The sequence below is a fragment of the Ambystoma mexicanum genome, chromosome 13 (genome assembly GCF_040938575.1).
Source record: "Ambystoma mexicanum isolate Mex_15411 chromosome 13, UKY_AmexF1_1, whole genome shotgun sequence".
NCBI lineage: Eukaryota > Metazoa > Chordata > Amphibia > Caudata > Ambystomatidae > Ambystoma > Ambystoma mexicanum.
The window spans coordinates 498,954,460-498,970,856 of NC_090938.1; the positions used below are offsets into that span (position 1 = coordinate 498,954,460).

The 16,397-nt window shown below is 44.9% G+C and overlaps 1 protein-coding gene across 3 annotated transcripts in view; it reads right to left on the reverse strand.

Annotated features, from left to right (window-relative positions):
• NSF (N-ethylmaleimide sensitive factor, vesicle fusing ATPase) overlaps positions 1-16,397 on the reverse strand; it is a 1,025,749-nt gene that overhangs the window by 649,040 nt on the left and 360,312 nt on the right. For all 3 annotated transcript variants that reach the window (XM_069634162.1, XM_069634161.1, XM_069634163.1), the window contains one exon: positions 6,435-6,601. In XM_069634162.1, coding sequence (XP_069490263.1) covers positions 6,435-6,601 — 167 coding nt within the window. The remainder of the gene's footprint in view (positions 1-6,434; positions 6,602-16,397) is intronic.

The window sequence follows — 16,397 nt, forward strand, 5'->3', positions numbered from 1 at the left end:
CAAAGTACACAGTTCCTGGATCTTCATAAGTCTCCACACAAACTGCTTTCATGCATGCTTTACCTCCAACCTTCTGCGAGTGAGCAGGTTCTCCAAGAAGAGATTTGGAGGGAGATCCCTTTCCTCAGCAGGCGCCTCCCTCTGGAACAGCCTCCCTGACACCCTCCGTCTTGAGCCTGATATTCTTAAGTTCCCGAAACTCCTCAAGACCTTCCTCTTCTTCGCTTCCTTCTCTCTCACCCTGCTAACCTAGCTCTCTGTTCTTCCCTCTCTCCCTCCTTCCATACAGCTCACTGACTGGCCGCCTGGTGTACCCCAGAGTCTCACAAGTCCCAGGCACCCCTGCCAGTCCTTCTGCACTTGCCTCAGGGCCCTGCACCCCACCACTCACTGCACTTGGCACTTGGACTACAGCTCTGCCTGTAGATCTTTCTGTCCTTCCTTGTCTTACCCCTTAATGTGCACTTGAAAAAACCACAAAATCGCTGACAGGCCCATTTGTTGTATCTGAACTGTTAAATGTACCATATACACTTAATCTGCCTGTGCAGAGCATTATTGCTTCAGAAATTCAAGGGCTCTGAGCGACAGTTTTTTCCCCCCATGTTCCCACCCTCCTTGAGCGCTTTGAAATACTTGCCTGTGTGTAGGCGCTTTATAAATAAACACTACCATACCATACCAGATGAGTATTCCGAATGAAAGTAAGCAATTGGCTCGGTATTCAAAAAGTACTTATTTCTACTTGAAATGGCTTTTGCATCTTTAATTTGCTTCAGTTTATCGGGATATGGCTCTCCCAAGTTAAAATGGTTTCTTTCCCTGCCAGGTTAAGGCTTTTCTACTTTCTGCCATTTCTTTACACACAGAGGACGCCTCTAATATGCCCTAGTTTCCTTTTCCTACTTCACAGGACTCACTGCTCTCTTCTGGCACCTTTGGTTTCTCTCACGGTGAACATTAGCACCAGCTACGGTGGAGTCTGCTTTGTTTTCGCTTCCTTCGGCTCCCTCTGGCTTCCACGGTCGCCACTTCTCCCAGTGTCTCGGGTAAGAGATCTGATAAGCCTCGTCCAGCTTGCCTGAACCTGCAAATTCCCCAGAGCTTCTCCTCTGCTCTCGGCGTCCATGCAGCCTGCTGCGGCTCTCATCAGTGAGCCTCCTTGCTCCACCACACTGGCACTCATCTTCTCTCTGCATGGCTTCCAAGTGAGATTTGGTCTTTTTGCATCCACAGCCAAAGCCAACAATGTCCCCCTCCTTCCCGCATTGCAGGTATTTAAACATCCTGCCTAGATGATTGGTTCTCTGACTACTAGACCGTACATTGTTGGTTCTAGATTCTTTCGTCTCTTTTTGTTGCTTCTTCCTTGTCCCAGTACTAAAGTGGTGTGTCCATGAGTGAATGCCAATGGGAAAATAGGGATCTGACCTACAGTATCCCATAAAGGTCTGGGGGATTGAGGGGACAGTTCAAGAGGGAAAAGGGGGAAACCATGTCTCATTTAAGACTACCTCATCTTCTCCCTGTAGGTGATCTCCCTTGCGTAGCCACCCCTGGGCCAGGATCCAATAGCGATGATCTTTCCCCGGTCACCAGGGGGGAGGATATATTGGGCGAAGTGAGGATGCCCTCAGATTCCTCAGAGTCACAGTAAAGAGACTATAGCAATGAAAGCAAGTGAAATGGATGGGAATCATAAGTGTATTCATATTCCTCTAAGTCAGGATAAAGAGATAACAGAGTAAACAAGCGAAGTGAATAAGAATCATTATGAGAAACCTCAAACCAGTCTTAATCAAGACATAGAAAAGATAACAATACACCCAAGGAAAATGAAGGACAACTGTTATCCGAGTACTCCTACTCACTACAATTTAAACAAAGAAAGTCTCAGCAAGGAAAACAAAGCTCCAAGAGAGGCGAGTGAGAAAACCACTCACAAGAATAGAGATATTAGTCAAGACTCAAACTCCAATGTTAAGAGAAGCCCAATCACAACAAAGTGTAGAGAGATCTATATAAGCTGATCAAAGAAGTCACGAGAGACCATTTGAGAATCAGTTATTGAACCAAAGACTGCAATAAGGAAAACCCAGGAGAAGAGAGTAATTCTCCTGTCCTTAGTTGTTCCAATAGTGGTAGGATCAGTTAACGTTAGTTTGGATGGTGCAAAGATTCTTTTAAGACATTCACTGATGAATGACAAGCACCTTAGCTAATGTATTAGCTAGGGAACACCCCATAGAAGTAGTGACAGCTAGGCATCATCTTTTCTTTAATAAAGAGCAGTTTAAGACTGTCTCAGAAGAGTCCACATCCTCCTTCTGACCCACCACAGAGCATGCAAGAGCAGTAAAAGAATAGGATACCAAGTATCGCATCGCGCTACACTGGGATATGGAACATAAGAATGACTGTCCTAGACATCAAATGTTTGGATTTGGAGGCAATCACCTAACCATTGAGAGGATTGAACGAAGAACTATTACTGAGGCAACAGGGATTGTTATGATGTTGTGATGTGATGAATTTGATGATATCATTACTCCTTTGCCGGCAGTGACCTCCTCCCATGTGGCCAGGGGACGGCAGCTGCTACCTGATCCTGACCATGGGGGTGGCTATATAAGGGACGATCACATGGGGGAAGACAACCTCTGAGAGGTTTATGGTATCATCGGGTGAGACATAGTAGCCCCCCCTTTCCTTCCCGAAGATGCATCCAATTCCCCATGCCCTAATAGCCTATTGTAACATCTTCCCTCTTCCACCCATGGAGAGTAGTAAAACTCTTGTTACACCCAAAGGCCAACCCTCAAAATCTAACCGGCCTTGTAAAATTATGAAAAAGACCTATTCCAATTACACATACTCTTCTTCCAAACCTAGTTGACATCCAAAAAGGTCTTCAGGCAATTCAAGGAAGCCTGCAGGCCAACCGGAGTAAGGTCCATCAGCACTAGAACATCTGCGTACCCCATCCACAACAGTGGAGAGGTACCCAGCTTTAGCACAATCGAGATAGGATTACTGAATGCGGTTCCCATGTCAGCTAGATGCAAATTAAAAAGGAGGGGCGCCAAGTTTCATCCCTGCTTTAATCCCTGGTAAGTGGGGATCCAAGCTAACGTCCTCCCAGTTTGATCTAGCCAGATCTGGAGAGCGATAATCATTGAAAGCAGTCCGGCCGGGATGTTCCAATCCGACCGCTTCTTCCAGAGTTGACCCCTGTTCACAGAGTCGAAGGTCGCACTATAATCAATGTATGCCACATAGACTGCCCTTACATAAATGTCCCATGCCTGTTGGATAACGGATGTCAGTGCAAGGCAGTTGGTAGTGGTACTTAGTCCCCTCTGGAAGCCTGTGATTTAAGGGAATAAGGTTAGCGCCTCCTGCCCCGTTCCATAGCTCATTTAACAATAAGCGAGAGAAGATCTTTGACGAGGTGTCTAGCATCATGAGCAGGCAATAATTAACCAGCTCCACATGACTACCCTTCTTCCAGATGGGTACAATGATGGATGGAATAAGTTTGCATTCATAAAGCTAATCAAGTGCAGCGGCCCAATCGACAGCATCCTTTTTAATGAGTGAGCTGCCAATGTCATCCGGGCCCAGAGCTCTTGAGGAATTTCTTTCCGTGATCAACTTCAAGATGTCAAGAGGGACCTTGCTGTAATGCAATTTATCCCGTTGGATATGGGGCATAGCTAATGCATTCCCTCCATTTCCTAGGGTCTTAGTAAGGAATGCAATCCAAACCAGTTCCTGTGAGCCAATGATATCACGTGGCGCTGGGCTATGGCCCTCAACTGCCCTCTAGAACTGCTTGGCGTCTTTCTCTAGAGCTAGCCCGGCCAAAGATCGCCAATAGGCACACTCAAAGTGTTATCTAAGGCATCTTAACCATTTATGATTGTTACTCTTAATGCGTGATGCAAGTACAACTCGATCTGTGGAAGCTCTTGACAGTTCACGCAGAGTTGGCGGCAGATTCCTTCTCCTCTTAACAATTAGCTGATCAAAGAAAGGACTATGGGTGGGTCTTGTAGTTTGACATGCTCTGGTGTTTCTCTTGGAGAAAGTTCCTGCGATGATTAAAGCAATAATATCCCCAAATTCTTTGATGGCAGACTGGTGAATTGAAAGAGTTATTAACCACCCATACATGCCAATGCTCGATGAAAGCTACCAAGGCTGCCTGCATGTTAGCCAAAACCTCTCAAGACGTCGATCGTTCCAAGAGAAACAATTCAGTGCAACATTGACGCCCAGTACCCCTGTGCAATATTCAGGCTAAGGACAAGGGGCAGATGGTCACTCGAGTCCATGCATTATGGCAATATCCATGATCAAAGTAGCAGCATTGGCCATAAAAGCATAGTCCAAGATGTTACAGAAATTATGCCCAATGCATGTAAACTGATGGGGAGAGTACCAAGGGAAAGAGCCATTAATAATCGTAAATCCGGCAGAACAGAGGACACCTGCCCATTCCAAACCCTGTTCGCAGTGTTTTGAGAGCCGGTCACCATCCTCTGGCAAGGGAGCTGAGAAGTGGTATTGCTCCAGGGACTCGAAGGCCGAAGGGATTTTAGAGTTGAAGTCCCCACACATAATACACGATAGATGTCCCAGTTGGTCATCAATCAAAATCTTTATTTCCCCCCAAGACTGTCCCATGGGACAGTCTATAGGGTGGATCATAGAAGTTGGCAATAATACATTCCTTCCTTGTCTCCATTCGGAGCCACTTGGCCAGATACTCTACCCACAAAATGTTTGGAGAGTTAGTAGCTACTTCTTCCAGGTTCAAGGGTTTTTTGATGCCCAGTAGTAATCCTCCTTTGGGAAGTGCCTGTAGTTCACCCTTTGTGGCCAGTTTTTGGAGGAAGTGCCAGCCATCCACAAGAACAGGATTGGTGAGCCAAGTCTCCTGTAAGGCCACAATGGAGTATTGGCCAATATGTTCCATCAGACCATCTCCCCCAAAGAGATGGTGGTTGCCACGAGTATTCCAACAGATCATTTGGGCAGATTGCCCTTGGACAGTGGGGCTACGATCCCTTTTTTCCATTTTGAGCAACCAGATTTGCCAGCCATGCCCAATGTGCTTCTTTCCCCCACGGTTCGTCTTCCAATCCTGTGCCTCTTGGCAAACTAGAGTTAGAGGTAGACTCACCACTGGGGTCAGAAGTGAAGTCACCACTACGTGTGACTTCAGTGTGCGTTTCCCATTCATGCTTGACTGGCAACATATCCTGCCATATTCTACTTCCAAGACATTGCATTCATACCCCAGTCGATTCAAACAGTCAGCATGCTCAACGATCTATGTTAGGATACTATTCACATGAAAGAACACTATAGATGTAGCCCTAGATATATTCTCACAAATGTCAACAGTCTTGATGTCATCACTCTGGATATATCTTAACAGTATTATACTACGGAATAAGTCCAGCAAACCAGCATTAGTTTGTTCAGGTGGCTCCAAATTATGCATTAGAGCCCTCACTACAGTCGCAATGATTTTTGATTCTAGGCATGAAAGTGATGCTGAGAACCATAATAAACAGAGGCAAATTCAAAAGTTGGTATGGGTTAAGAACACTGAAGCATAGGAAGGAGACCACCTCCTAAGATAAAGGAATTTAGGATTGTGTGCAGAGCGGCTTAGAACCGTGCGGGGAAGCCCTATAATACACAAGAAAGTTATGTATTTTTGTCCTATTTTGTGGGAAATTTTAGAACACAAAATATCTAAAGTTTTGCTTTAACTGGGTCTTCCAATATTAGGGGATTAAAATCAAAGCCGTGAGTATGGCCCTACATTAATTGAGCTGGGAGTATTTTGCTCCTGCCTTTGTTAAGATTATAAGACAAACAAAAACACCCTTACATTTTAAAAACACACATTTATTTTTGTTGTAACACATACTTTACTTTGTGTTCACTAATAACCTAAAATAGGTTTTTAATCTTAGAGTTATTTTTGAATCAGATACCACAACAGTACTGCTCGTCTGTGTGGTATGAGCGGCTGATGATTCTGGGTTGAACACCTCAACAGATGACAATTGGTAGGTAGTATGTGCCTTATTTTGGAAAAGAAAATATACAGGTGTGCCATGTATGTTGAGGACTGGGTGAGAACAGGATCTTACATTTAGTAGCAGTTAGTAGTATGCATGATTTTAAAGTAAAATGGCAGTATTTCCCACAAGTTATGCTATACTCGATGTTGTCACTGCGACTCCATGGTTTTAAAATGCATTAGTGTCAGTCATGTTCTGTAATATATATATACATATCCTACCAAAAGAAAAAAAATCCGACAACAGAATTCTCCTCTTCATTACACCATCTGGAAGAAATAATTCTGCTTGTGTTGCAAGAGAAAATTGTCACAAGCTTTTGGACCCCACCTGTTGCCCTACAGAGAAGGCTTGGTTGTTGAACTGTTGAATAAATTCCCCTGCCATCTTGTCAGAGTCATAGGGGTTGGAATCCACACTTTTCTTCTGCAGGAAGTCGATCTCTATGGTCATGGTTCCGATACACTGCTTGGTCTTGTCAAAAGTATATACACAGACTGAGGACAGAAAAAGAAGAGATGTTTTATTGTTGCATAATAGTCAATTTCACACTGCACGATAAAGCAAATAACACTGCTGACAGTATCCTCAAGGATAGCACAGAAGACAATGCCCTCATCCTTGCCAACATTCTCTGCAACCACCCGAATGTGACTCCACTAAACTTGTGCTATGAGTCATTGATTTCCAGATGGGATTTTCCTTTTGTTCGTCAATCATGTCAGGTTTCTGTGCAAGAATGGTGATTGTGTGCCTACAGAGACAGAATGTTTCCAATGGTCAGCTTTCTTTTCACATGCAGTTATTAATCTATGAACCAACAATTTTTCTCAGAATTTGGTTTGGTGGATTAGAATGTTAGCATCCTTATAGCATTAAGTTATCTGATCATTTAATGTGCGAATCCTTTCTTATTCCAAAACTACCTCCCGCCATTCATATTGTCAATAAAAGAGCCCAAAATAACATCCCACAACAAAATGTCTAACATTTTTAAATCAATTCACAATTATCATGCAGTAGATATTGAAACATTATATACAACTGTACTTATCACCTATTAAAAGCCAAAAGAATACAGACAACAAATCCCACTGAGTGATCCATAAATGGGGGGAGGAAAACAGGGAGGAAGCTGGACCTATAACACAAGATTGGCAGATGATTATCTGGGATCCTGAGACACAGGTTTCCAAATGCAGACATGAAAACATTTTTGTTCAGAGCCAAGACCTTCCTGTTCTTGAATAGCACACACTTGATGGCAGAAAAGTTCAGTCTTCAACCCCGACGGAGGGCAAGGCCTTCCTGTAGAATCAAGAGTATTTACTTTAGAAATAAATATGCTCCAGAAAAAAAAATGCTGAATATTTCAACGGAATAGCAGAAACCAATACTAGACTGATTCTTGTTGAAACCTTTTGGTAAAAGAATCTGATTGAAAAGCAGTTTGATGTTAAATGTACCAAGTAAGTAATGGTCCTTGGTTAACAGTACATCTCAAACATCAATCAGATTTGGAGAGCTTTCTTTTAAGCACTGTGGCGGGCCAGAAGAATACAGACTCTCAGAAGACATGATGTACAATCTTTCATTCAAGTAACTATATAAGGCCTGACTTTCCCTACAACTATGGTGGTCCCTGCCTATCTTACTAACTACGCTGCTTGTTTGTCAGTCATGAGTGTCCAAAGAAATAGTTCCACTGTCCAAAAACTGCCCTAACTGACCCTACCACTATGAAAATGCTAACTTAGGCCAGGGGAAAGACTCCCTTCTTCTGAGGGTACTTTTAGCACCAGTATTTAATATGCAATCCATAAATAGTCTCTCGTGACCTCTTGTATCAATCTCTTTAATTCCCCAATTGGGATCTTGAGTTCACTCTTCACCTTGAATCTCTTTTGCCTGACTCGTATTAGCTTTATGATTTTGGTAATAGACCTCAGTGTGCCCTTTCACGAATATACTGTTTTGTTGGGTTTTCACTCTTGTGTTATAACAGTACACTTATCTTGGATCACTTGCTTTTGTATCCGACTTACGTATCTAAGATCAGGGCCATGTCTTTTTTTCTCTTTAGTACCGTATTGTTCTTGTATAGGATAGCAAGTTATTTTCCCCCTCTCTGAGGGTGTTTTCATGTACTGGTCTCTTTCACATTGTCCAGCCTTTCTATAACCTTTTCTCTCAATTCACAAACTTTATATCTACTTCTCAGGAACTTGCTCTCGGCTTGGGAATCACCAACGGCGTCTCCACACGGGCGCCAGTCTCTTCATTTTCTCTCGTTCTCTCCCGGCACTCAACTGTACGCACAGTTTGCTCTTCTGCTGCTGGTGGCATCAGCGCCTTTCTGTGTACCGGCTGTCCACCACGGATTCGCCCGCATGGTCTCACCACTACCTTCTCCTGGGCTTCTGCCCTGCGGCTTTCCCCGTCTGTTGGGTTTGCTGCAATTCTGGCATCCAGTCTAGCGATTGCAAGCGAGTTTGAAACTCGTTGATTTTCTGGCTCTTGTCCTTCCCAGGTGTAAGGCAATATGAGGCCTTCCCTGGCTTGCATAGGAAATCCTCTCTCTCCTGCTTCTCATTTGTGTCTCTCTCTGAATGTACGCTCTTTAACATACTCTTCCCAGTAGATTGGGCATTTAGATTTAAAAGGGACATAACCTTTTCTCATATGATAACTGTATCCATTAGGAGTTTCTTCGTCCCAGTCTTGCCCTTCATGTTTCTGGTATTTTAAAACATCCCATATAGGCAATAGTACAGCCAGCTTGAGGGAGTTCCTCATGGGAACAAAGACCTTGTCCCCAAAGGGGTAGTCTCTCCCGGTGAGGTCCCACTTGCCTCTACCACCTAGGGAGGATATTGCGAAGTAGGCTCACCTCAATATCCTCACAGCGGGAGCTCCCCTTTGGGGAGAAAGGACAAACTCCTTTGATTCATCACAGCACCCATGTTAAGAGTCTTGTAAACTATGGAGTAGTTGCATTTTACAAGCTGAGACACTACAGTACTGAAACACCTGTGTAGGAGTGCAATATAAATAAAATATATCAATCAGTACTATATGGTCCACTGAATGTTCATGAATCACATAGATCCCATGTGACTATTTACTCACCAATGCTTTGACATCTCAAATTAAAATATAGATATTTGAACCATAATGTGGTTTGTTAGCAATTAGTTTAAACTGTTTCCAACAGAAAGGGAGACGGAGTGGTTAAGATTCATACCTCAAGGTGGGACATGAGTCTTCTCAATGCCCAACCAATAAATCCTTTACTGCAAAGCAGTTTTTGATATAGGATCCAGTATTTTTGTATGGCACACACTGGAGTCTATTACACAATACACGCAAACCGAAGTCAGAGCGCCTCGTTCTGTCATTACCACAGTGAAATCTGAAAATCCCCCCCCCCCCGATAATACTTGTTGGGTGCCCCCCCCACACTGATCCCTGCTAAAAACTTCCTGCACCAAAGGAAGTGCCAAACCTGCATGTGATAGTCCTCTTAAAGAAAAGGACCCTACATTCCCTCTAAATGAGTCAAAAGTTGAAAAGATATCCATATACAACATAAAATTGAACATGGTGACCATCAACAAAGGAGAAATATTGCACATCAGGGTTCAGAGTCACAGACAACTAGAGTGTTGCTCTCATAGTCCATCGTAGGGCACTTTGAACCACTTGGTGAAATATACTTCCGTAGATGAAGGTCGCCCATGTACAATTATAAACATTATTCCCCAAGAGATTGGAATAATGCCCAATACCATCAAATTACCAATGGGGCCAACAAAAATGAACTTGTCACTAATCCTTATCGCTTAGTTCAGCCAAATTGCTCACAACTTCCTCTATCCTCATGTTCTAACTCTAATGTACTCATTTTTCCCTTACTGGGATGTGCATCTCTCAGTAACGTATCTGGGCTCACCTTGTGGCATAGATATCAACTTCCCTTGTGAAGCAATTGCTGTTATTTCCATCAAGATGTCAAAATCTTTTAAAGACCCTTGCTCTTCAATTCTTCTGCCCCAGATGACTCAAATTTAAAGCCCTTTGGTTCTCAGTGTTTTTCCATCGGGGTATGACACACATTTTGTTGAAACTACGGGGAGCAAGAATTACATTCTCATGCATACGAAAAAGCTGCCCACTCTACACAGATAAGTGGATGACTATGAATCTTTTGGATCTTAACCCAAGCAACAGATTGCATTTGCCAAAGCCCCACAATCATCAAGGCCCAACTATTGACTATATTATCTAGAACCCCCCCCAAACCCCACCCCGGCCCCTCACCAGCCTACCAGTGAAGATAAAAACCATTGCAAAATACTGAAGTAAACGCTCCTTTGACCCAAAAATAATGAAAGAGCTTCAAAATGTTGATTTAATCTGAGGACGCAGGCTTTTTTTTTTAAATATCTTGATAAAACTCAGTGAAGTACAGCCACGTTGATTTAAACTAATAAAATCTGCCTGGTACACCCAAAATATGCCATTTCCTGATTGCAAAGAGGCGAGTCAGCTGCAGCCAAGAGTTGCCTTACTTGGCTACTCAACACTACGTAAGCTTCAGGCACAGTAACTTTGCACTTTCTTCATTGGCTTTCTACAGAAAAAAGGTTTTCTTTCAAGACCCTTTCATCTGGTGCACAAGTCTTCTCCTATCTGGGAGTACTGCCGTGAAATGCCCCTTTGCTTGAGCTAAGACCCATCCCAATGTACATCACTTTTAGAAAGAACGAATGGCAACAGCCTCACCCGGGCTTTGACCTAAAATAAAGTGTGATAAGCACTTGATGAATAGTGACCTAGGGGTTAGATATTACACACAAAAGGTGTACATGACCAATGCTTTTCTAGACCGAACTGTACGTTTGGATTTTGCTTTTGTCTGATAGGGTGCTCCGGTCTCTAGTACATAAATAAACTCTGGAAGGGTTCTTGGATATTATAGTTCTGCATTTCAGAAACCCATAGATGAATGAGGTTATTGATAATCTCCCAGAACTTCTACGATACTACTGATCGAGTAACTTCTGGACAGAAGAGAAACGTGGTATGTTACTCAAGAAACTTACTTTAGTACATCACAAGACAAACAATGCTAACAAATGTATTCCCTCAACTCTATCTATAGCTATATCGTGTCATTCTTTCATGTACTTGTACAATTTAACAGTGACGGAAACAGATCTATGCGATCGCTGTGCCTTTTTTATTGTGCATCCCAAAATGACGAATTGTTTTGTTTTACCCCATTTCACTGCATATATATGCGGGAGAGATCGCTCCCTCCCCACAACCCCGGCGCAGCACTCTTTACTCGCCACACTTATTATTAACTTTACCCATCCCCCACATATATATGCAGTGAAATGGGGAGTTTAAAATCCGACATTTTGGGATGCACAGTGATGGGGCTATACCGGTGGAAACATTCCTGTAAGATCTTATTTCTTAGTGCACCTTGGTTGCTTTGTCTTTTGAGAATCCTTCAATCAAGTCCCAGGGCTGTATGGGGCTGGGTCAATAAGCAATTAATGTTGGTGTCATGCTGCCGCTATTACGTGAGCCAAAACCTGTGGAGCGACTGTGAGTAGACTGGGACACTTAAGTTCCTGTGAAAGCACATGTGTGCCTAAATAAAGTAGTCCTTCGAAAATGCACGCCAACAAGAAACGATGCATCACGCAAAGGCAAACCCCAATTTTACTGTACTTGCAGAAAGAACCTGAAGACTGCCTGTTCCTAGCTCCCAATTCTAGTGGTTTTAACTATTTAAGCACCGGACCTGCATTTGGCAAGCATTGTCTTTTTACAGATATCCAATTAGAACAGAACATACAAAACTTCCATTGAGAACATTCTCTTTATTCGGGGTTTCCCACACGGCCATAGCCATCCGCTGTCAAGTTATGGAGCAGACCTTTCCACTAAGAACCGGCTCTCGGTGTGGACACTCTTTCATTGTAGGGCCCTTTACACGGAAGCGCATTGTTGCTTGCAAGATGGTCTATATCTTCTAGAGATCGTCGTCTTCTGTAAGGACCTCTCTTCTCAGCCTAGATCCCCACTTCCCGTGAAAACCCCTTAATTGGCAGGCATTTCCATCTAGATATTACCCAGCTTCCTAAGTCCCTCCAATCTGCATATCACTCTCAAAGCACATGAAGTCTGGGACTTTAAAAGTATACTTCTGTAAGGTCTCAATATAGGATTTAATGAATCTCAATTGGTTAAAGAAAAAACTCAGGTCATTTTATTAGTTTAAAAAAAACATTCAAAACATTTTTTAAAACTAGTCGTAAGAAAAATAGTTAGTGTGACTTAGCTATGTAATGCTACTAAAAACAAAGTCGCAAAACTGAAAATTTTTAGTAAACAAGTCAAACACAAGGCTTGGTTCCAGGAGAGCTGAGAGAAAAAGGGTAAAAGCAGCACAATTTAATACAGTTACATATAAAATAGAGGGTGAATGCATATGTATTTGAAAAGGAATACAACAGAAATACAACTGAAATACGCTTTCCTATCCCCTAACTCAACGTTCCAGCTAAAGTTCCCTTTGTGAGCTCTTACTGAAAAGGGGCCTGCTCCATCAGCCCACCCTTTCTTGTGAAGGGGTCACAGGGTGGGTCTCTGGGACTGACGCAACATACCCCCCACCTGATACCAGGTACCACCCTCTGATGCGGTAGGCCAGAGGATGGCTGCGTGGTTCCATCCCCTTTGGCGGCCCCAGGCAGACCACCACTTCCCTTTGCTACCGCCCACCAGGTTCCTTACCCCCTCTGCTCCCTTCTACAAACGTATAGTTAACACTGTATTCTAATCCTGCTTCCCATAATAGCCCCCCCCTCTACTTAACATTCCTATTCTATATAAAGATACACATACACGATACACAACACATTACATTGTGTCACAAAAGGGGCGACTGGTGCAGTCTGCCACCCCTCTACAGCACGTTCATGGGTCTGTGTCTCTGTGCGAGGGACCTGGATATTAGGGCCTGCTGCCACTGTTCTTTCTTCTGGGTGGCCCCCTCCACCACGTAGGGCCACCGAAATGACCCGCACGTTTAAATACACTTTGTACAGGACTGCGTGGCCGTTGCAGTGATCTTCTTTGCTGTCCCCCATGGCTTGGGGGTGTGGGCTTGCTCAACATCACCACCGCAACCCACGGGCACTTTCCAATCTTCTGTGCGGCCCACACCCCGGGGGCCACCCACGCCACTGCAGCACCCCACAGCGCCATGTTTACTTCAGGGGGCTTCCCGGTTACCATGAGAATGCTGCTATGCCACTCCCATGTCTTCAGCACCATGTTCACTTCAGGCGCCATCCCCAATGTCATGGTGACATCGCTGTATTCCCTGCCGCGTCCATGGCCACCGCGTGGCCCCTTCACCCAGGCTGCTTCACCGTGGCATTCTTCACAAGGCAGCCCAGGATCTCTTACGGCTTCCTGTTGTTCACTCAGCCCGGGACTTAACTTAACCGCTCCACCCTCCAGGGCATACTTCTCTGCTCTTCACCTCCCAAGCTGCCTGGCATGTGCTCGGGAGGACTTTTGTACACAGTACGCCTCGCCAGCCACGAGGGGGCCGTCAAGGGGCACCGCCGGGTTGCTCGGTTCAGGCCGCCCCACATGTGGTCTGGACTGGGCAATTCTTGTGCTCTTTGGTCCGGGCAGTACAATGCACGATGCTCGGGCCCTTTAATGTAGATGGTTCCAGGGGAGCCGACTTATGAATTTCCGGGGGTGGGGGGGGGGTGGGCCCAAACACAGGAAGTGACATCACTGGCACTTATAGGACCGCAAATTTGCATGTAGTCGCCAACTTGGTGCAACAGCGTGCGGGGGGGGATGGAGGCGCGCGCAGCGCAAAACAGTGGAAACATTGGCTAGCATGTACTGCATATACTAAATTCAAGTAAGAAGGAGATTTAAGCCTTCAAGTTGCATTCCAGAAGGCCATCACTGCCCCTACTCCACCTACTCCACCCCTCTATAATCATCCAGGTTGTAGTAGCCCTCAAAAGGCAAAGCAACACAACTAGGATGGGAGAACGAAATGCCGTCGGATCCTGTGAGTGTGTCAAGCGTCAGAGCAAAGACTGTGCGTGTGCCTCCTACCTTGGAGCACAATCTCACTAATTTGGTGCAAATCTTGCAAGTGGGAGCATGGAAATCCCCTGCATGTGTGTGGGCTGCAGACCCCGGATCACATGCTCACTTCTTCAGTGTGAAACTCTGGCCAAGGCTCTTTGGGCAAGCATTCAGGATGGGTCTCACACCTATAAACAGTGTGATATATTGAGTGGGCACCTCACTCCTTGGAGCATGGTATCAACCATTGCTGGTAATCTCACAACTGAATGTACAGTTTCACTCTTGGTCATCTCAGTGACCCCATGTATATTAATGTGGAGTCAGTCTCCCATCTGGGAAGACAATTATATTTCTGTTAAAACACTCGGAATTGTCACTCCAGTTTTCTCGATCCATACCATATTCATTCAATGTGTGTGCAGGGGTGATAACTTATGTCTGAGAGAGCTCATTCTTTCATTCAGGAGAGATAAAGGGGTAACAACCCCCTGTGTGTGGGATCAGGCTCATTTTGCTCTATGGCCCCTCCAGAAGGAGTGAAGGTTTTAAGACCCTGCTGATTCCGCTACCCGACAGCCTTGAGCCTTCTATCCCTTCCTCCATCACGGCTCCCAACATCCTGAGCGGCAGCTAATGGACAGCAGGCAGCTGCCGACATGCCTGTTGCCAATTGAATGTAGACAGATCTACTATTTAGACACTGGGAGAGAACCATGGTATAGTGTTGCAGCCCTGCTGAGAAATGACAATTCTGAGCATGTGAGCAGTAAGCTGGATCAGTGCTGCCCCATAAAATGGTGTAGAAGCCCCTGTGAAAAGTGGCAGTACTGTCCCAACGGTGAGACGTGTAGTATTTTCACATTAACTATGCTTAAGAACTTTGGGTTATTGAATAGTGCTGCTACATTCTGAGTAATTCCATCCCTTTAAATATATGAGCTCTTGTATAACCACGACAGTTTTGAGTTATTCTGATGATGACAGACTTGCTCAATATAGTTCTGGCTCTGTATCATTAAATGTTCTTCAGATCTTTAGAGTATCGGAAGGATAGCTCAGGGGCAACGTGTTCGCCTTGGAAGCAAGACGACACAGAGCAACACAGGTTCGATCCCTCAGTCCGCGCAACACAGGGTCACTCCCTCGGTCCGCATAACGCAGGTTCGCTCCCTCGGTCCGCGTAATCCAGGTTCGCTCCCTCGGTCCGCGTAACCCAGGTTCGCTCCCTCGGTCCGCGCAACCCAGGTTCGCTCCCTCGGTCCGCGCAACCCAGGTTCGCTCCCTCGGTCCGCGCAACCCAGGTTCGCTCCCTCGGTCCGCGCTTAGAAACATCTGGGTAGTACACGCATTATAAATAACCAATTAAAATAAAAAGAAATACATCTGTTGAGAAGTGCTGGGGCCTTGTCAATAAGAGTGTAGCAGCTCAACTGAGAGGTGCTGATGTTGTCCCATCAAAAGTATAGCAGCACCACTAAGATGAACTAGCATTGCCTCAACAAAAGCATAGTATGATCGCGGAGAAGATTCAACAATTATAGAAGCCCTGTTGCAGCAGTACTATCCCATCAAGAGTATAGCGAGCTAACTGAGGAGTACCAGCATTGCCCCATTTCAAATATGGCAGCTCTACTAAAAAGGGCTGGCTCATACGCCTCTGCTCCCCACCCATAGCATTCACCCTCACCACGTGCACACTCAGACATGAACAGTCTCATTTGCCCTCTCCCTGCCTCTGCTCCCTGCCCCCTCCCTCGCTTTGCATCTGTACCTCCATTTCTAAAAATCCTTCTGGGTTGGGTGTGCCAACAGGGGGTGCACAGATGTACAAATACACCCAACCCAAAACGATTTTTAGAAATTGAGGGACAGACTTCCATATGTGCCTCAATTTCTAAAAATCGTTTTGGGTTGGGTGTACCTCTACATCTCTGCACCCGTGCACAAAAGTAGAAGTATACCCAACCCAAAGCGATTTTTAGAAATTGAGGGACAGATGCAAAGCAAGAGCCTCTTGCTTTGCATCTGTCCCACAATTTCTAAACATCGTTTTTCCCCGGCTTTTACCCGGGCCGTCAGAGAAAGACACAGTATGGATGGAACAAAGGGCCATCCACACTACGTCTCTTCTCTCCGGCCGGGGGCGAG